At 43.1% G+C, this 21,201-nt stretch overlaps 1 protein-coding gene across 3 annotated transcripts in view; it reads left to right on the top strand.

Moving 5' to 3' along the window:
- cep89 (centrosomal protein 89) overlaps nt 1-21,201 on the top strand; it is a 331,169-nt gene that overhangs the window by 93,374 nt on the left and 216,594 nt on the right. For all 3 annotated transcript variants that reach the window (XM_034185204.1, XM_034185196.1, XM_034185210.1), the window contains exons 9-13: nt 2,343-2,426; nt 5,956-6,062; nt 13,301-13,416; nt 18,478-18,658; nt 18,753-18,920. In XM_034185204.1, the coding sequence (XP_034041095.1) occupies nt 2,343-2,426; nt 5,956-6,062; nt 13,301-13,416; nt 18,478-18,658; nt 18,753-18,920 (656 nt within the window). The remainder of the gene's footprint in view (nt 1-2,342; nt 2,427-5,955; nt 6,063-13,300; nt 13,417-18,477; nt 18,659-18,752; nt 18,921-21,201) is intronic.

Below are 21,201 nucleotides of genomic sequence, written 5' to 3'. Positions count from 1 at the left end.
TGTTTTTTCCAAAACTTGAGAAAATTAAATACACTTTAAGAGGATGTACACAAATGTTGTACAATAAGTGGCAGTGTTTTATTTCTTATTTTTCAACTTTGGAGGTTTTGCCCAACTGAATGTACCTAACACTCTCTTTACATTTCACATTTGTTGTGTATATGTGTGCATATACATTCGTATGCAAAAGTTTGGGCACCCCTCATAATTTTCATGATTTTCCTTTATAAATCATTGGTTGTCTGGATCAGAAATTTCAATTAAATATATCATAAAGCAGACGAACACAGATATTTGAGAAGTGAAATGAAGTTTCTAGTATTTACAGAAAGTGTGCAATAATTATTTAAACAAAATTTGGCAGGTGCATAAATTTGGGCACCCTTGTCATTTTATTGATTTGAATATATTTAGCAGTAATTATTGGAAGACAAAATTGGTTTGGTAAGCTCATTGACCCTTGACCTCCTTACACAGGTGAATTCAGTCATGAGAAAGGGTAGATGGGGGTGTAGGGTGTAGATGATGGAATCCCTAAATTCCTTGCAACATAGTTCTTAAACTGTTGGACTTTTTTTTTTTTTTTCACACAGTTGCGCACAAAGTGGTGATCCTCACCGCGTCTTTGCTTGTGAATGGCTGAGCCTTTTGGGGATGCTCCTTTTATACCCAATCATGACACTCATCTGTTTCCAATTAGGTGTTCTTTTAGCATTCATCAACTTTCCCAGCCTTTTTTTGCCCCGTTCCAACTTTTTTGAAATGTGTTGCAGGCATCCATTTCAAAATGACCAAATATTTGCACAAAAACAACAAAGTTTATCAGTTTGAACATTAAATATCTTGTCTTTGTGGAGTATTAAATTGAATATAAGTTGAAGAGGATTTGCAAATCATTGTATTCTGTTTTTATTTACATTTTACATGTCTCAACTTCATTGGCATTGGGGTTGTAAAGAGTGGCAACATGGGAGCCTCTAAACAACTCTCAAATTACCTGAAAACAAAGATTGTTCAACATCATGGTTAGGGATGGGTATTGATAAGATTTTATCGATTTTGACACATTATCGATTCCACTTATTGATCCAGTTCCTTATTGATACCTCTTCTGAATTTTCTGTGTACTACAAGTAGGCTTTACAGGTTTTTTATGTCAACAATATTTTATTGAGTCTTAAAGTAAATAAATCTGAAATTGGTCACTGGATCCTTGATCTCTGCACATAAATAGACATGAACAAAATCTGTAGTTTTTGTCAAAAGTATTTCCTTACAGACATTAATGGCATTAAAGTTTCTCCATATGTCTGAGCTGAACTCAGACAGCTGCTGGAGTCGGCAGGTCTGCAGCCATACAGTCTCGGGCTGCTACATGTCAGTGCAGGACATCCCGATTTGGGAGGAAAGAAACATTTTGATCGATTGCAGTTTATTGTTTACATTACAACATTTGAAAAGAGGTGTCATTTGATTTAAAGTTATTAATTCCGACCAGTCTCTAGACTCAGTAGAGAGCGGCGCAGCATTTGGAGCAACGGAACAGAGGACGATTCTAGTTTCTTGTCTTAATTTTTCGTTTACCAAATACATGTATGGTCCCTCTTCACCATCGGATCCTAGACACACACTACCAACCTTATATAGTTCAGGGTTATCCAGTCTCCACCGTGGCATTTGCAGAGAGGAGTACAAGGCAGACTATACTAGCCACATTTATCACTTCAATTACCACCCGTGGGGCAGGAAGAGCCAAACATGCTACTGGAACATATGCTCTGTGCTCTAAATTCTCTTCAATTGGAGGATGCTTGGGGCAATTAGCTTGGTATAATTTATCCTGCATCATGATGTAGTTTGCATGAAGGATATGAGGTTGCAAGGCAGCATGAGTTGAAGGTAGCATCTCTCCCTTCATATTCAATGGAACCTACAAACCTACAAAATGACTCTAATTTTGTAAAATGGTATTAGTATATAGTGGCAGTAGGTGTATTTTTAGTTGTGAAGGCACTGAAATGGCAGTGACCCCCCCCCATGACAGGGGTCAGGGGTCAGAAAATTTGAAATTTGTCAGACTGAGTGGGCTAAGTTTGACATTTGGTAGTCCAGGTTGACAAAAGAATAAAATATGTGCTTTACATGTGATTAGAATGACATTGCTATTTAGTAGCTGCCCAGTACGACAGAAAATGTGCTGAACAGAAAAATACGCCCCCTTTTGGTGATGATATTTCTCCATCTAGGACTGTTATAATAAAGTAATTTTCCTGCCCACAAATGTGTGGGCTGATAGCGACACTGTCATAGATGTTCTGAGAGATTTGTATTGTTTTGTGCAGGTGGACATTAAGTATTTTTCACCTTTGCTCTTGGCCTATGAAGACCGGATGAGTGAGAAGGATGCACTTCTTCAAGCCACTGAGGTAAAGCTTATGTGAATGAGTTTTTCCTTAACTATTGACCTGATCTTTTTTCCCAATGGAAATGTGACATGGACCATAATAAAGACATAAGCAGTAAAATCAGTGGTTAATCAGCATTTAACACAAATTTATGTGACATCTTGACTATAGGCCTGAAGGAAAACCCAGATTTTTTTTTTTTCCTGATGCTATGGATTTTCCATTAAGGAATGCTGAACTCATTTACATTTTGTAGCCAAAGTTAGTTCAAAGGATGCTGACGCTGCTGCACTTTAGATGCAGTCATTTGTCCAAGTATGGTTCTAAGTTCAGCAGTTCTTTATTAATTTAGCTGTACAACCCCAATTCCAATGAAGTTAGGACGTTGTGTAAAACGTAAATAAAAACTGAATACAATGATTTGAAAATCCTCTTCAACCTATATTCAATTGAATACACCACAAAGACAAGATATTTAATGTTCAAACTGATAGACTTTTTTGTTTTTGTACAAATATTTGCTAATTTTGAAATGGATGCCTGCAACACGTTTCAAAAAAGTTGGGACAGTGACAACAAAAGACTGGGAAAGTTGATGAATGCTCAAGAACACCTAATTGGAAACAGGCGAGTGTCATGATTGGGTATAAAAGGAGCATCCCCAAAAGGCTCAGCCATTCACAAGCAAAGATGGGGTGAGGATCACCACTTTGTGAGCAACTGTGTGAAAAAAAATAGTCCAACAGTTTAAGAACTGTTTCTCAACATTCAGTTGCAAGGAATTTATGGATTCCATCATCAGAAGTCTATAATATAATCAGAAGATTCACAGAATCTGGAGAACTTTCTACACGTAAGCGGCACAGACGAAACCCAACATTGAATGCCCGTGACCTTCAATCCCTCAGGCGGCACTGCAAAACTGACATCATTGTGTAAAGGATCTTACCATGTGGGCTCAGGAACACTTCAGAAAACCATTGTCAGTTAACACAGTTCGTTGCTGCATCTACAAGTGCAAGTTAAAACTACCATGCAAAGCGAAAGCCATACATCAACAAGTGGTAAACATACCACTGTCCCAGCTTTTTTTGAAACGTGTTACAGGCATCCATTTCAAAATGAGCAAATATTTGCACAAAATCATTAAAGTCTATCAGTTTGAACATTAAATATCTTGTCTTTGTGGTGTATTCAATTGAATATAGGTTGAAGAGGATTTGCAAATCATTGTATTCTGTTTTTATTTACATTTTACACAATGTGCCAACTTCATTGGAATTGGGGTTGTACTGACACTGTGCACTCTGGACTGTGTCTGAGCACGTTATGCCCCCAAAGTCCAGTTTGTTAGATTACTGTGAGTGCTCTGGTCCATGGCTGGGGTTGGTACACGGGCGCTTGTTTGGCCCGACTTGCAGAGGTGGTCTATGGCATGGTACTGCTGGATTTGGCCACAGTTGTATGCAGTGTGGTCACAAGCAACTCCATTGCACAGAACTCCATCATATCACTGAAGTGACTCTTAAATTTGACACTTACTAGTAATACAATTATTATTATTACTACTGAGATTATACAGTCTTCAGTGTAACAACATTTGGGATAAAACAGGTCTGGTTTCTTACCTTATTTATGTGAATCATGGTCAGCAGAGCAAAGCTGCTAAATATATCCTCATCTGCTGCCTCTATTACAATCTTATCATCAAATCAAATCAATTTTATTTATATAGCGCCAAATCACAACAAACAGTTGCCCCAAGGCGCTTTATATTGTAAGGCAAAGCCATACAATAATTATGGAAAAACCCCAACGGTCAAAACAACCCCCTGTGAGCAAGCACTTGGCGACAGTGGGAAGGAAAAACTCCCTTTTAACAGGAAGAAACCTCCAGCAGAACCAGGCTCAGGGAGGGGCAGTCTTCTGCTGGGACTGGTTGGGGCTGAGGGAGAGAACCAGGAAAAAGACATGCTGTGGAGGGGAGCAGAGATCAATCACTAATGATTAAATGCAGAGTGGTGCATACAGAGCAAAAAGAGAAAGAAACACTCAGTGCATCATGGGAACCCCCCAGCAGTCTAAGTCTATAGCAGCATAACTAAGGGATGGTTCAGGGTCACCTGATCCAGCCCTAACTATAAGCTTTAGCAAAAAGGAAAGTTTTAAGCCTAATCTTAAAAGTAGAGAGGGTGTCTGTCTCCCTGATCTGAATTGGGAGCTGGTTCCACAGGAGAGGAGCCTGAAAGCTGAAGGCTCTGCCTCCCATTCTACTCTTACAAACCCTAGGAACTACAAGTAAGCCTGCAGTCTGAGAGCAAAGCGCTCTATTGGGGTGATATGGTACTATGAAGTCCTTAAGATAAGATCATGCATGTAGTATGACTGATTGTTAAATTGCTTACTGCATGATTCATTCAGACGGGACAGGTTTTATATGGGGCGGTGGCATGATGTTTTTGCTACATTGAAATGTGCCATACAAACTGTACACATGCTATCCAGCATTTTAGTGCCTTTTATCTTCTGCAAAACGATCCAGGTTATATGAATTTTGTGTGAACACAAGTGTCTGTGTAAAAGGGGTTTTCCAGCATTTTTCTCAAGCAGCGTGTAAATAGGGATTTGTAAAACACACTGTGCATCATTGGATCACCTTGTGGTGTGCATAACACGCATTAATGTGAAGTTCATGTTCAGTTTCATCTGTATCCAGATGAAAAATAAAATCCAAACCCAGTGGCACAGGACAGGTTTGTTTGTGCCTGTTTGAGATTTGTTCAAACCACCTGCTCTGCATTGCTGCAGATCTCTGCAGAGCACATACAGCCCATTAAAAAAATTTTTCACTGACAGATAACTTGAAGCTAGATAATAAAAAGTGACTGTAGTGATTAATCTATTCTTTCAGAGTTGAGCGCAAAGAAAAATGCATAGTAGCCTTGTCTTTTTTTAATGAGAAGTGATGAGCATGCCTCTGGCCTATTTATTGAGGAACTACTCAGATCCAAATTATATTGAGCTTGCTTATCCCGTCTTATTCGGTCATAATAAATATTACATAGACTGCATGCTGGACTTTTACTGGAGGCTATTTTATCTGCATAGTTGAGTCGCTTCTGTCTTCGGGGTAATTATAATGCTCCATTGGATGTAGCAAAACCAGCCATACCCAAAGTTCACACTAGAACCAATATGTCAGTGATGTTGTTGCATAATCGAAATGCCTGTCCCCTTAATCCACACAAACTCTGATGTCTGTTCTTTCAACATTCCAGGCAGCTGACTTGCATAGTATGACAAATATCAAGCATGTACAAAATTATTAAACAGACCAACGAAAGGAAATAAGAGTTCTTTTTTCCATTATACAGAAATATTTCCTGAGCTGCATGAGTCCTGTATTTATTTATTTATTTATGCTGAAGATTTTCATGCTGAAGCTGAAAATTGCCTGTCTTCACTAAAAATCTGCACTGCTTTTGCAAAGGTCGATCCACTGTGTTGGATGTACTTACATACAGTATGTGTTGTTGTCTGTTTGCCATAGGAGGAGGTGAAGAGGTTGCGTGTTCAGCTGGAGAAGGTGATCACAGAAAGTAAGAGACTCCACGGTGAAATTGACAAGACTGGAGGAGGTGTTAACCAGAAGGATTGGTAAGTAGAAATATACGGTGTGATTATGTGTGCAGCAGTTCAGCAGTGTCAACACTTGCCAGTGAAATACCTGTTGTTCTACATCACTGCTTATCTGTCTCTAGTCTATTTCTAAAGGCTACATTGTATGGAGCAGTAAAATAAAGTTCCAGTTGTATTCCTATTTCTTTAATTCAAACTACAGTGTTTCAAGATGACTTATTTATAGGCTGCTGATCATGAATGTGACGATTTGGGGCAGAGGCATCAAGTGTCCTCAGGAACTGCTGCAACCTGTTACCACATGATTAATGGCACGTGTTGCTGGAGAATTATGAGGAACCATTAACAGGACCATTATGCATGGTCAAGAATAATGTTCTGTATTGTTGCGTGCTGTGCGGGTAACAGCGCATTAGGTTCTGTCACATTGTGAATGAGGCGCATTGTCTCCAAACACACACCCATATGCATCCAACCGTCAGTTGCTGAACAATTCAGATCGCCCCAGTTTGCTCCTCAAAATCCACAGCAGAAGAACTTTGTGACTGCATGCTTATTTGAGCTCTGTGCTGTGGAGTGGCACAGAGAGGAGGAGGAGATGGAGAGAGCCAGATGTGTGGCTCCACGTTGTGGATCGAGTGGCCCATGGTGGCCATGGGCTTATGGTATGGGCAGGAGTATGTTAAGGACAATGAACACAGGTGCATTTTATTGATTACCGTGATGAGATCATGAGGCCCATTGTTGTGCCATTCATTCACAACCATCACCTCGTTTTTGCAGCATGATAATGCATGGCCCCATGTTGCAAGGATCTGTACACAATTCCTGGAAGCTGAAAACATCCCAGTTCTTCAATGGCCAACATACTCACCGGACATGTCACCCATTGAGCATGTTTGGGATGCCCTTAATCGGCGTATATGACAGTGTGTTCCAGTTCTTGCCAATATCCAGCAACTTTGCACAGCCATTGAAGAGGAGTGGACCAGCAGGCCACAGTCAACAACCTGATCAACTCTGTGTGAAGGAGATGTTACACTGCGTGAGGCAAATGGTGGTCACACCAGATACTGACTGGTTTTCTGACCAGTCAGTCAAATGTTTTAAGATCTTTGAGTTCAGCTCATAAAAAATAGGAGCAAAAACAACAGTGCTGTGTTCATATTTTTGTTCAGTGTATGTACAATGCCAAGTAAAGGAATTTATAATTACAAAACCATGCTACTTGTTACTTACACAAATGAAGAAGTAAAAAGTTCAAAGGAAAAAAGAAGGAAATAGAAAACGTTTTAGCACACTTGCAGATGATGATGCAGCACAAAAGTGTCTCTAAGTGGCTCCAAAATGAGAGTGGGTGTGTGCAGGATGAAGTAATTAGCTTGGGTGACTTCCAGCTGCTGTCTGGTTTCAGCCAATCGGTGCGGGAGAAGGCTTGCATAAAAGCGAGTGGGGAGCACCTGTGTGTCTCTTGCTTGCTGGAGGTTGGGCTTGTGACATGATGTGGCATCTCTTTCTTCCATGTTCCTGTGGTGACAGAGGCTTATGGGAGTGTTATTGCCAGCGGCACACGGCGTATCGCTCTTTGTCAGTCACTGACTGCGGCCGGGCAGCGTTGATGTTCCTCCCCACGTCGCGTGCGTGACTGAGTTGCTGGAGGAAACTACTGCTGCTTCGCTTTGCTTCACTTTGTTTCCCCCTGTTTTGTTTTGTCAATCCTGGTTGGTTTTGTTTCATCGTGTTATCTTTGTTTTATGATCACACTGATGGTGCGTCTGGTGGTGCGCTGTGGCACCCCTTTTGAAGTTTGCTGACATGGTCCACATTGGCACATTGACTGTTCCTGTCTGTTGTGGCCACCGGGTGTGTGTTCTGCAGGGGGAGTGAATCAGCCACCTGCAGCCCGATGCTCAACCTGGAGTCTGGCATAAATGTTTTACAGAAAATTTGTATTCTATTCTATTCAGCCATTAGGTTTTTCTGTGTTTAGTTTATATGTCGAATATATTTTGACAGTGTGTTGTGTTTTGCTTTTTAATAAAAGAAAGCAAGTTGTAAATAATAAATTCAATTCTGTGATTTTTGAACTGCTCCTCAGTCTCTCATTTGTGAACGAGCCTGCGTGCTTTACAACTGAATTGTTTAATTGATGAGTTCCCTGAGTGAATTTCCCAGGGTGGTGGCAGAAGATTTACTGTTACAGTGGGGCCAAAAAGTATTTAGTCAGCCCCTGATTGTGCAGGTTCTCCTACTTAGAAAGATGAGGGAGGTCTGTAATTTTCATCATACATACACTTCAATGATGAGAGACAAAATGAGAAAAAACAAAATCCAGAAAATCACTTTGTAGGATTTTTAAAAAATTTATTTGTAAATTATGGTGAAAAATAAGTATTTGGTCACCCACAAACAAGTAAAATTTCTGGCTCTCACAGACCTGTAACTTCTTTAAAAGTTTTTCTGTGCTCCACCCGTTACCTGCATTACTGGCACCTTTTAGAACTCGTTATCTGTATGAAAGACACCTGTCCACAGCCTCAAACAGTCAGACTCCAAACTCAACCATGGCCAAGACCGAAGAGCTGTCGAAGGACACCAGGAAGAAAATTGTAGATGTGAACCAGGCTGGGAAGAGTGAATCTACAATAGTCAAGCAGGTTGGTGTGAATAAATCAACTGTGGGATCAACTGTGAGAAAACGGAAGGCATACAGAACCATTGATAATCTCCCTCAGTCTGGGGCGCCACACAAGATGTCATCCCATGGGGTAAAAATGATCATGAGAACGATCAACAAAAATTCCAGCACTACACGGAGGGAGTTGATGAATGACCTGCAGAGAGCTGGGACCAAAGTAACAAAGGCTACACACTACGCAGAGAGGGACTCAAATCCTGCAGTGCCAGGCGTGTCCCCCTGCTTAAGGCAGTACATGTCCAGGCCCGTCTGAAGTTTGCCAGAGAGCATATGGATGATCAGAAGAGGATTGGGAGAATATCATGTAGTCAGATGAAACCAAAATAGAACATTTTGGTAAAAACTCACCTCGTCATGTTTGGATGAAAAAGAATGCTGAGTTGCATCCCAAGAACACCATATCTACTGTGAAGCATGGGGGTGGAAACATCATGCTTTGGGCTGTTTTTCTGCAAAGTGGACAGGATGACTGATCTGTGCTAAGGGAAGAATGAACGTGGCCATGATCGTGAGATTTAAGCCAAAACCTCCTTCCATCAGTGAGAGCATTGAAGATGCAACGTGGCTGGGTCTTCCAGCATGACAGTGATCCAAAACACAAAGCTCAGGCAACAAGGTCCTGGAGTGGCCAAGCCAGTCTCCAGACCTCAACCCCATAGAAAATTTGTTGAGGGAGTTGAAAGTATGTGTTGCCCAGTGACAGCCCCAAAACATCACTGCTCTGGAGGAGATCTGCATGGAGGAATGGGCCAAAATACCAGCTACAGTGTGTGCAAACCTGGTGAAGACTTACAGGAAACGTTTGACCTATGTCATTGCCAACAAAGATTATGTTACAAAGTATTGAGTTGAATTTTTGTAATTGACCAAATACTTATTTTCCACCATAATTTACAAATAAATTCTTTAAAAATCCTACAATGTGATTTCCTGGATTTTTTTTTTCTCATTTTGTCTCTTAGTTGAAGTGTACCTATGATGAAATTTACAGATTTCTCTCATCTTTCTAAGTAGAAGAACTTGCACAATCAGGAGCTGACTAAATACTTTTTTACCCCACTGTATAACCATCATCATATTATTGTCGCATTATCTATTCTGCAATATTTGGAGTTGGTAGGTTTTCTTATTTTCTTAATAACCATAAAATACGCTTCATTCTGCCACACAAGCAGCAGGTTCTTCCTGTTAAAAGCAACAGGCACAAGTCATTTCATAAGGAGCTGATATTCTCCCGAAATGAATTGTCTCCATGTGTATGTTGCATTTTTGGTGATAAGCTTTCAGGTTTTTAAGTTATTTGGTGTTCTATATTAGAAAGTTATGCTGACACAGTTTTGTTTTCAAATGACTCATAATTTCCCCCTCTAGCTGCCACCTTATCGCGGTGGGGGAGTTTGCATACCCGGATGATCCTAGGAGCTATGTTGTCGGGGGCTTTGTGCCCCTTGTAGGGTTTCCCAAGGCAAACAGGTCCTAGGTGACGGGTCAGACTAAGGGCAATTCAGAAGCTCCCATGACCAGTAAAAACTCAAGGACCGAGACGTCGCTCGGTATGGCAGAGTCGGGGGCCCACCTGGAGCCAGGCCTGGGGTTGGCGCACGAGTGCCTGGTGCTTGGGCCGTAGCTCATGGGGCCCGGCCGGGCTCAGCCCGAAAGAGCGAGGTGGGCCTGCCCTCCTGTGGGTTCACCACCTGCAGAGGGGGCCATGGGGGTTGGGTGCAGAGAGGATTGGGTGGCGGTTGAGGGCAAGTGGCCCGGCGGCCGGTCCACGCTCACAGCCCCTGGCTGTTGGGATGTGGAATGTCACCTCGCTGGGGGGTAAGGAGCCTGAGCTTGTGATATGGGGGGGTTGAGAGATACTGACTAGAGATAGTTGGGCTCACCTTCACGCACAGCTTGGGCTCTGGTACCCAACTCTTGGAGAGGGGCTGGACACTGCACTTTTCTGGTGTTGCCCATGGGGAGAAGCGGAGAGCTGGGGTTGCATTGCTTATTGCTCCCCAGCTCAGTCGCCATGTGTTGGAGTTCACTCCTGTGAATGAAAGGGTCGCGTCCCTACGCCTTCGGGTCGGGGACAGGTCTCTCACTGTTGTCTTGGCCTACGGGCTGAGTGGCAGTGCAGAGTACCCGACCTTCTTGGAGTCCCTGAGAGGGGTAATATGTAGCGCTCCAACTGGGGACTCCATTGTTCTCCTGGGGGATTTCAATGCCTATGTGGACGGTGACACTGAGACCTGGGGGGTGATCGGGAAGCACAGCCTCCCCGATCTGAACCCGAGTGGTGTCCAGTTGTTGGACTTCTGTGCTAGTCACAGTTTGTCTATCACAAACACCATGTTCGAGCACATGGCACCAGGACACCCTGAGCCAGAGGTCGATGATCGACTTTGTAGTCATATCATCTGAACTTCGGCCATGTGTCTCGGACACTTGAGTGAAGAGAGGGGCTGAGCTGTCGACCGATCACCACCTGGTGGTGAGTTGGATCCGCTGTGAGGGGAGGAAGCCGGTCAGCCCTGGCAGGCCCAAACGTATCGTGAGGGTCTGCTGGGAATGACTGGCGGAACCCTCTGTCAGCGAGGTCTTCAACTCCCACCTCCGGGAGAGCTTCTCCCAGATCCCAGGGGAGGTTGGAGACATGGAGTCCGAGTGGACCATGTTCTCCACCTCCATTACGGCCGCTCGTAGCTGTGGTCACAAGGTCTCTGGTGCCTGTCGTTGCACAGCCCGTGCGGTCGCAGAGGCAAAAACCTGGGTCTGGGAGGAGTTCGGGGAGGCCATGGAGGAGGACTGTTGGTCGGTCTCGAAGAAATTCTGGCAAGCCGTCCGACGCCTCAGGAGGCAGAAGCAGCTCTCCACCAGCACTGTTTACGGTGGAGAGCTGTTGACCCTGACTGGGGATGTTGTCGGGCGGTGGAAGGAATACTTCGAAGAGCTCCTCAATCCCATCGTCATGTCTCAGAGGCGGACTCGTCCATTACCCAGGCCGAAGTCACCGAGGTGGTTAGAAAGCTCCTCTGTGGCAAGGCTCCTGGGGTGGATGAAATCCGTCCTGAGTACCTTAAGTCTCTGGATGTTGTGGGACTGTCTTGGCTGACACGCCTCTGCAACATCGCGTGGCGGTCGGGGACAGTGCCTCTGGATTGGCAGATCGGGGTGGTGGTCCCTCTGTTTAAGAAGGGGGACCGCAGGGTGTGTTCCAACTACAGGGGGATCGCACTCCTCAGCCTCCCTGGTAAGGTCTATTCCAGAGTACTGGAGAGGTGAATTCGACCGATCGTTGAACCTCGGATTCAGGAGGAGCAGTGTGGTTTTCGTCCTGGTCATGGCACACTGGACCAGCTCTACACGCTCCATCGGGTGCTCGAGGGTTCGTGGGAGTTCGCCCAACCAGTCCACATGTGCTTTGTGGATCTGGAGAAAGCGTTTGACCGTGTCCCTTGGGGCACCCTGTGGGGGGTGCTCTGGGAGTACGGGGTCCGCGGTCCTTTGCTAAGGGCTATCCGGTCCCTGTATGACCGCAGCAGGAGCTTGGTTCGCATTGCCGGTAGTAAGTCAAACCTGTTTCCAGTGAAGGTTGGCCTCTGCCAGGGCTGCCCTTTGTCACCGGTTCTGTTCATTATCTTTATGGACAGAATTTCTAGGCGCAGCCAGGGTGTAGAGGGGGTCTGGTTTGGGAACCACAGTATCTCGTCTCTGCTGTTTGCGGATGATGTGGTTCTGTTGGCTTCATCAAATCAGGACCTTCAGCGTGCACTGGGGCGGTTTGCAGCCGCGTGTGAAGCGTCCAGGATGAAAATCAGCACCTCCAAATCTGGGGCCATTGTTCTCGACCGGAAAAAGGTGCTTTTCCCTCTTCAGGTCGGTGGAGTGTCCTTGCCTCAAGTGGAGTTTAAGTATCTCGGGGTCTTGTTCACGAGGGAGGGACGGATGGAGCGTGAGATCGACAGATGCATCGGTGCAGCATCTGCAGTGATGCGGACGCTGTATTGGACCGTCGTGGTGAAGAGAGAGCTGAGTAGGGAAGCAAATCTGTCAATTTACTGATCGATCTACGTTCCGATCCTCATCTTTGGTCATGAGATTTGGCTCATGACCGAAAGAACGAGATCGCGAGTACAAGCGACCGAGATGAGTTTCCTCCACAGGGTGGCTGGGCGCTCCCTTAGAGATAGGGTGAGGAGCTCGGAGTCGAGCTGCTGCTCCTCCACGTCGAAAGGAGCCAGTTGAGGTGGCTCGGGCATTTTTTCCGGATGCCTTGCTGGACGCCTCGCTGGATGCCTTGCTGGAGAGGTGTTCCGGGCATGTCCCTTCGGGAGCATGCCCCGGGGAAGACCCAGGACACGCTGGAGGGACTGCGTCTCTCGGCTGGCTGGGGAAGGCCTTGGGGTTCCCCTGGAGGAGCTGGGGGAGGTGTGTGTGGATCGGGAGGTCTGGGCGGCTTTGCTTGAGCTGCTGCCCCCGTGACCTGACTCAAGATAAGCGGAAGAAAATGGATGGATGGATGGATGACTCATAATCAGCTTGATGTCACTCTGTTTATGTCTCTGTCTAGTCATGAACTACACCAACAGGCCATTTTGGTTTTGCAAGAGAATCAGGCACTGACTGATCAGCTGTCAGCTCAGCAGGTCCAGGACAAAGCCAAGGACCTCCAACACCAATCTGAAGGTACTGAACAGAGACAGTGGTTAAAAGGAATTGTTGGAATGTTCCATGACGCATGTCCAAATGTCCTCAGACTACTTAATGTTAGAGACTGGATTTGACCTGACTGCTTTATGTACAGTCATGACGCATGCCCAAACGTCATCGTCAACTGTACGCAGCAGATGTTTTAGAGAGCTGCTAGATAATTCTTAGCACTGCATGTTTTTCCACAATAAATCCCTGGACGCAGTGGTCCAGTTTTTTCAAACATACCTGTTAAACATACAGACCATTTGCAAGTACGAACTCGGTGGTTCCTTACAGCAAACATTTAACATATAACAGTTACATAACTGAGTTTCTGCTCAACACAACAACATTACTTTCACACACAAAACAGTTTTATGTATGGATTAAAAATAAGCTTTAATCAATGCTATTTTTTCTTTTTATGTGGGAAAACAGCGGTGAGTTTGCAGAAATGAACTTGAATCTAGATGAACAGTAACTATGTGGAAAATCGCAGAATAAACACTGTCGTCTAAGACCTTAATAAATGTGATAATTATATCATAATTAATAAGCGCTCCATCATTCATTCATTCAGTACAAATAATTAAAAATAAAATTAAATTCAGGGCTTTTCGTTTATTCACATAGACAAGGGTTTTACCGTTAGCTGTTGTTGATATGGCTTCTCTTTGCTCCAATTGTTGTAATCACACATTGTTCCCAAAACAAACCAATAAGACGCCGCTGCAGTTTTCACTCGAGCAGTGGTGTGTGTGTGTGTGTGTGTGGGCGGGTGAAAATTTGAAGCTCCCCTCAGGATTTGTGCGTGTGCATGGGTACGCTTCTCCCCTAACACCTTCGAGATCCGTCCTCTGCTCATGGTCCGAGAAAAACTTTTGGACACAAAGTTTCACTGTTTACATCACAAATTCAGCAAAGACTCAAAAACTCAACTAGACTCAAAAACCTTCAGCAACTTTGACAAAATATTTCACAACTCAAAAAGCACTCTGAGCTCACAATAGTGAAGCGTTTGTTTAAGGATATGAAGATGACTCTCTCATTCCCAAAATCACAGCTGCTTGTGCTATATTAAAATAAGCAAAACAAACCTGTTTTTTCCACTATTCTGGTGTGTAATAGTTATCCCAGTTATATGTTCATTTGACTTATCCCCCCTTTACCTTTTACAGAAGTATTTTTTTTTTTATTGTCAGCGATGCATCAATGACACCAAAACAAATTCTTTGTATGTGAGAACTTACTTGGCAATAAATCTGATTCTGATTTTGAATAGTGGCAGGGCTCTCCCTCAGTTTAGGGTGTTCTTTCTCTCTCTGTTTTCTTGGGTAATTATGTATTTTTTCACATTGCTGTGATTTTTTGGAGCTTTTCCGGTCCATAAGCACAGGCAGTCTGCGAGTTCTTCAGTCTGCAGACAGGCTGCATGTGAAGGTCAATCCCAGCCTGTGAGAAATGGCTGTGGAGCTGCACTGATAAATCAACTGTGCAGCCTGCTGGAGGAAAAAAACTCAGAATAAAGACATTTTTGAATAGTTAAACATGTTTCACTTCAAAAGTATTTGCCTTGAGTTACTTCGTTAATCGTTTTAGCCCTAATGCATATATGTAAATATGTGTACCAAAAAATGAGGATTTCCAAGAGTCTACTTCAACTGTTGAGTGCACTTCAGTTTTCACCGTTAGGTTTCTGCCCACCGGCTGCTTTGACTGTATGAAAATGCCTTCATTCATTTGTGACTTCTCATTCGTACAACAGGACAAACAGATTATACAATTTTACGATGTATCGGAATTTTAGAAGAAACGCCGTCTGCAGGGACTTTTCAACCCGGGGGCTTTAGGGGCGTCTGAATGCACCGTCACCACGGCCTCCAACCCACGGCATGTTGGCTGACTAACCAGTGAATGTTCTATTCATATCAACCAGGGAATTTTGCATAAATGCATCTGCAGGGCCTCCAACCCAGAATTTAGGGTGACCACAAACCTCTCAACGTTGTCAAGAAGTTCCTGTTCCCCTGGGCCTCCAACCCAAACTAACTAGTTAATATTCTATAATATCAACCAGGGGTCTTTGGTAGACATGTTTATGCAGGGCCTCCAACCCAAGTACTTTAGGGGATGCACAACCTTGTGACCCAGGGCCTCCAACCCACGGCACACCGGCTGGCAACAATATTGACTCTTCTTCATTCAGTGAAGGTTCGACTCAAAAATTCTCTTCAACATCATTCTGTCAATTTTCATACCAGAATCATAACTGTGCATTCATCTAACACTAGACTTCAGTTTTACGAGCCTAAGCCTGGGCAGAAATTTGAGAAAAGGTTTTCTGCTTACCTTAGGTTATGGCTGTGGAGTCCATTGTCAGAGAATCAACCATCAGATTTGATAAAAACGCAGTGGATTTGGTCGAATTTCGTTCAAAACAACATCCAGGTCACTGTGCCACTTTTGTTGGGGTTTTTCTGTCTGCTGAACATCACCCAGTAGTTTTATGTGGTGAGCAAACTCAGACTGTCAAGAGGTGGACGTAAAAACCAGATGCTGTATTGAGACATGCCTCCCCTAATGAGCAGAGCCACTAAGAGAGCGCTGGGGTCTAGAGGCAGGCGTCACATGCAACACTGCAAACAAGAGCCCTGGCATTAGGACTAAGCTGCTCTTTATTCCTCCTCAGGACCTGCCCCTAGGTGGGCAGTCTTTTCCTTGCTGTGTGTATCAGTGGAGCTATGTGATTGGCTGCAAAATACTGGTGCGTCAACGTGGTAAGCGGGTGACGTAATCACATTGTTTAGGCACCATGTATTATATCAAAACTTTGTGATGAATGTGTTTGTGTCAGCATGAAAAGCAGTAACATTCCATGGTGTCAAGGTTTGTCCCAGACAGATATGAAGCACTTGGTTTTATCAGTTTAGACTGCAAGCAAATGACGACATTTGGGCATGCGTCATGACTGTTCGTAAAGCAGTCAGGTCAAATCCAGTCTGTAACATTAAGTGGTCTGAGGACATTTGGACATGCGTCATGGAACATTCCAACAGAGGATAGGGTAAAAACTTAGAAAAAATTTTGGGCATTCATATGATATGAGGGGCAATTGAGAAGTTTTGAGCCTGACTTATAAAAAGTAGGGTGTGGTTCTCCATCTTTTGTATTCTGAGAAACCAACATTTCTCAACATTGCACCCAGTGAGTAAAAACTTCACACGTTCTCCAGAAAAAAGTCCTAAATTTTGTGTAATTCTTGTAGGCCACCACAGTCTCATTTGAGGGCGGGCGCTAAAGGGGTAAAATATGATGTAATTTCTCTACTTCCGGGGGAAAAACCACAGCATTTTCAATGGGTTATTGGGCAAATTACATGCAAACAAAGTGAAAATGCAAAGAAAAAGTGACGATATGGTGGGAGAATGGACATGTGTCTGTTTATAACCCTAAGCACAAACATGTTGAGGTGATTTTGCAGCCGAGAGAACAGAGTTACTCTGGTTAGCTGTGTTGGCTAACACTTACCGAGACGACGTCTCCCATCTGCCTCGTCCTCTCTTCTCCGCTGCGAACTGAAAAAATAAAACTTTTCGTGACTGCATTGGTGATTGCAGACGAAAACATAACAGTACACCATTTTTCCGTGTGAACTTATGCTGTGTATATATTGCACAACGGACTGGAGGTCCCCATAAGTGGTCAAATCTTGGGATATCATGCAGGGTTCAGATGAGACTGCAGTGCCCTATAGCAGTGTTTTTCAACCTTTTTTGAGTCGCGGCACCCTTTTTATATTTAAAAAATCCTGCGGCACACCACCAACTAAAAGAATATTATAATGCTATTACCTCTGGTTTTGCGCAAAACCCAATTATCGCAATAGAAAATCGATACAGAAAACATCGCATTTCGAAAATCCTCAAGCATTTTGCGTGCGCTCTGATCTCAAGTAGGGCTGTCACGATTAGAAATTTCTGGAGACGATTAATTGTCAGACAAATAATTGCGATTGACGAATATATTGTCTATTTTTTTTTCTTTTTTTTCCCCTTCTTTATATTCTACTATTGTAGTATAATTACACAACTCTGGAAGAACTTTGGCTTCTGTGAGTGGAGAAACTGGGAATGGTGCAACATTTTTATTTTTATCTTCATTTTACATACAGTCCCAACTTTTTCTGATTTGTGGTTGTTTCTGTTGCATTTCTGAAATTGTTTCTCCTCATCAGTCACGTTTTGTGCTTAAACACTGCATTAAGCTCAAGACTGAACAAATAAATACCTTTGGAAAATAACAGCTGTTAAAGTTCAGAGTTCTCACCTGCTTTTTGTGATCTGTGCGTCTGAACATTTTTTTTTGTGTGTATCTCAGTTCATTCATATATTCTCATTTTTTAAATATGTTTTTAAAGATATTTGACCGTTTATTTCATCTCATGATCTCATAAATTCAGCATACAACGCGCACATGGTGTGAACAGGACGGTAACGGCAGAATCACACCTTTAGAGAAAGTTCAGAGAGAAGTAAAAGCTTCACGTTTTCGTTTTGTTAACATGTTCACTCCATTTAAAATCCTCTCTCTGCTCCGCGCTCGCTGCGCACTGAACGTGTCGCGCCTGCATTCAGGAATCTCCCTCACCCACCCCCTCCCCTCCCTCACCCACCCCCTCCCCTCCCTCGCAGTCTGCAGCCTGTTAACTCCGCGCGCGTGCACACACAGGCACAGACACACACACCGACAGCTCCGCATTTTAGACGGCTTTTGAAGGAGACGGCACTGTTTTAATTGGCCGTCAGCCTCCTTGTTATTGTCCCGCCTTAAGACGAGAGCGAGGCTGCAGCACAATGACGTCAGATTCTGAGTCGTTTTATGCTTTGTGGATAAAATAAATAATTCACGTTAATCGCGAATATGAAAAATAATCGCGAATATGAAAAATACCCACGGCACCCCTGACGATCGATCACGGCACCCTAGGGTGCCGCGGCACCCCGGTTGAGAATCACTGCCCTATAGTGTTGTCTGTCATCTCTCTCTCATGTGTAGTATCAAAAGTGACCAAGCAGTTGATGCTGTTGGAGGTAGAAAAGCAGCGAATGCAGGGGGAGATAGAAGAGAGCAGCAGGAAGATGCAGAAGAGTTTAATGGAGGTGCAGGCCTTGCAGACCCGCCTAAAAGATGTCATCACGTGGGATGAACACTGTAACATTACTGACAAGCTCAAATGGTACATCAGCACCTACTCAAATAGCTCAATGGAGAGAGCAACACGGTACAAACAAAATGCAAACAATGATGTGCAATTTTCTTTTTGTTCTCAGTCAACTGGAGCAGCAGGAAATCGCCAAGAGGAAGGAGACAGAGGAACTGCTTCTACGTGTGTCCAGCCTGCAAGAAGAAAGCAGACATCTGGCTGCAGAGAAAGCCAACCTGAGTGCTCACATCACCAGATTAGAGACTGAGCTGGAGCTTTCCAGAGTAGAAAACAGGTAGTAATGATACAACACTAACTACTGCTTTCTATCAACACATGGATAGTTATAGGCCCTGGCAAAATCATTGCTATCTTACCTTCCACTTTTTCTGCATTTGTTTTCAAGCCTGCTGACTGTTATCAGAAGCTTAATTATTTATAACTGCATGTGTGTCTGTGTGACAGTTAACAAAATATACTAAAAATTACATGAGGAATTTTTGCCAAATTTTGTATCTTATTTTAGGATAAACCCATTCACTTTTAAGGTTCAAGAGTCAAAATCAAGGTTATTTTTTTTACCTATCCAAATAGGGACTTTTTCTAAGGCATGTAACTCATGAACCAGAATCATTGAATAGGATATGTGACCTTTAAAAATGTACCATTGCTTTTCACCTTAATTGGCCTTGAATGTCACTCAACCTTTGATCGCGTATTGTAGCTAAATGCTGGCAGATATGCCCAAAGGTATGAATAAAAAGTCATATGTGGTCTTTTTTATATACCATTGCTTTTGACCCTTGTAGTGGCATAATGGTGCCAGATAGGCCAGTGGTTACTATTTCTTTAATATGCAGCTTCTAATTTTAATTTGTGTGACCTTGAAAATATTGAAGGTCAGACCCAGATTGCTGTAATGAAGCAAAATAAAATGGTACAGTATTCCTATGATGGCGGGGCTTTCTACTCACTGCAGTGTTGCTATCTAGTCTTCAACGTTCTGTCAGTCCATAACATATATCCATAACATATATCTCAGTCATATAACATGTGCCACTGGACCTCATGCTTAATCAAATACACCCCTTCCATGTTATTTTGTTGCTCTCCTGCTGCATCCAGCCGCATTGTCCACCTCTTCTACTCCTTTGCCCTACAGTAGCCCAATTTCTGCCCACATCCTGTTTTACAACAGCAACACCGGTCGCGGTCGTTGTTAACCCAGGCCTTGACCAGTCTGGTATAGAAATCTGATTTTTGTTCTGCATGTACAGTAGTGTTCAGAATAATAGTAGTGCTATGTGACTAAAAAGATTAATCCAGGTTTTGAGTATATTTCTTATTGTTACATGGGAAACAAGGTACCAGTAGTTTCAGTAGATTCTCACAAATCCAACAAGACCAAGCATTCATGATATGCACACTCTTAAGGCTATGAAATTGGACTATTAGTAAAAAAAAAGTAGAAAAGGGGGGTGTTCACAATAATAGTAGCATCTGCTGTTGATGCTACAAACTCAAAACTATTATGTTCAAACTGCCTTTTTAGCAATCCTGTGAATCACTAAACTAGTATTTAGTTGTATAACCACAGTTTTTCACGATTTCTTCACATCTGCGAGGCATTAATGTTGTACCATAGTAGTATAGTATAGTACCATAGTAGGAGAAACATGCCCATATCATGATGCTTCACTGTCTTCACTGTGAACTGTGGCTTGAATTCAGAGTTTGGGGGTCGTCTCACAAACTGTCTGCAGCCCTTGGACCCAAAAAGAACAATCTTACTCTCATCAGTCCACAAAATATTCCTCCATTTCTCTTTAGGCCAGTTGATGTGTTCTTTGACAAATTGTAACTTCTTCTGCACATGTGTTTTATTTAACAGAGGGACTTTGCGGGGGATTCTTGCAAATAAATTAGCTTCACACAGGCGTCTTCTAACTGTCACAGCACTTACAGGTAACTCCAGACTGTCCTTGATCATCCTGGAGTTGATCAATGGGTGAGCCTTTGCCATTCTGGTTATTCTTCTATCCATTTTGATGTTTGTTTTCTGTTTTCTTCCACGCGTCTCTGTTTTTTTTGTCCATTTTAAAATATTGGAGATCATTGTAGATGAACAGCCTATATTTTTTTGCACCTGCGTATAAGTTTTCCCCTCTCCAATCAACTTTTTAATCAAACTACGCTGTTCTTCTGAACAATGTCTTGAACGTCCCATTTTCCTCAGGCTTTCAAAGAGAAAAGCATGTTCAACAGGTGCTGGCTTCATCCTTACATAGGGGACACCTGATTCACACCTGTTTGTTCCAGAAAATTGACGAACTCACTGACTCAATGCCACACTAATATTATTGTGAACACCCCCTTTTCTACTTTTTTTTTTTACTAATAGCCCAATTTCATAGCCTTAAGAGTGTGCATATCATGAATGCTTGGTCTTATTGGATTTGTGAGAATCTACTGAATCTACTGGTACCTTGTTTCCCATGTAACAATAAGAAATATACTCAAAACCTGGATTAATCTTAGTCACATAGCACTGCTATTATTCTGAACACTACTGTATG

This window comes from Thalassophryne amazonica, chromosome 2 (assembly GCF_902500255.1).
Source record: "Thalassophryne amazonica chromosome 2, fThaAma1.1, whole genome shotgun sequence".
Taxonomy (NCBI): domain Eukaryota; kingdom Metazoa; phylum Chordata; class Actinopteri; order Batrachoidiformes; family Batrachoididae; genus Thalassophryne; species Thalassophryne amazonica.
This window is presented reverse-complemented; position numbering and strand designations above follow the sequence as displayed.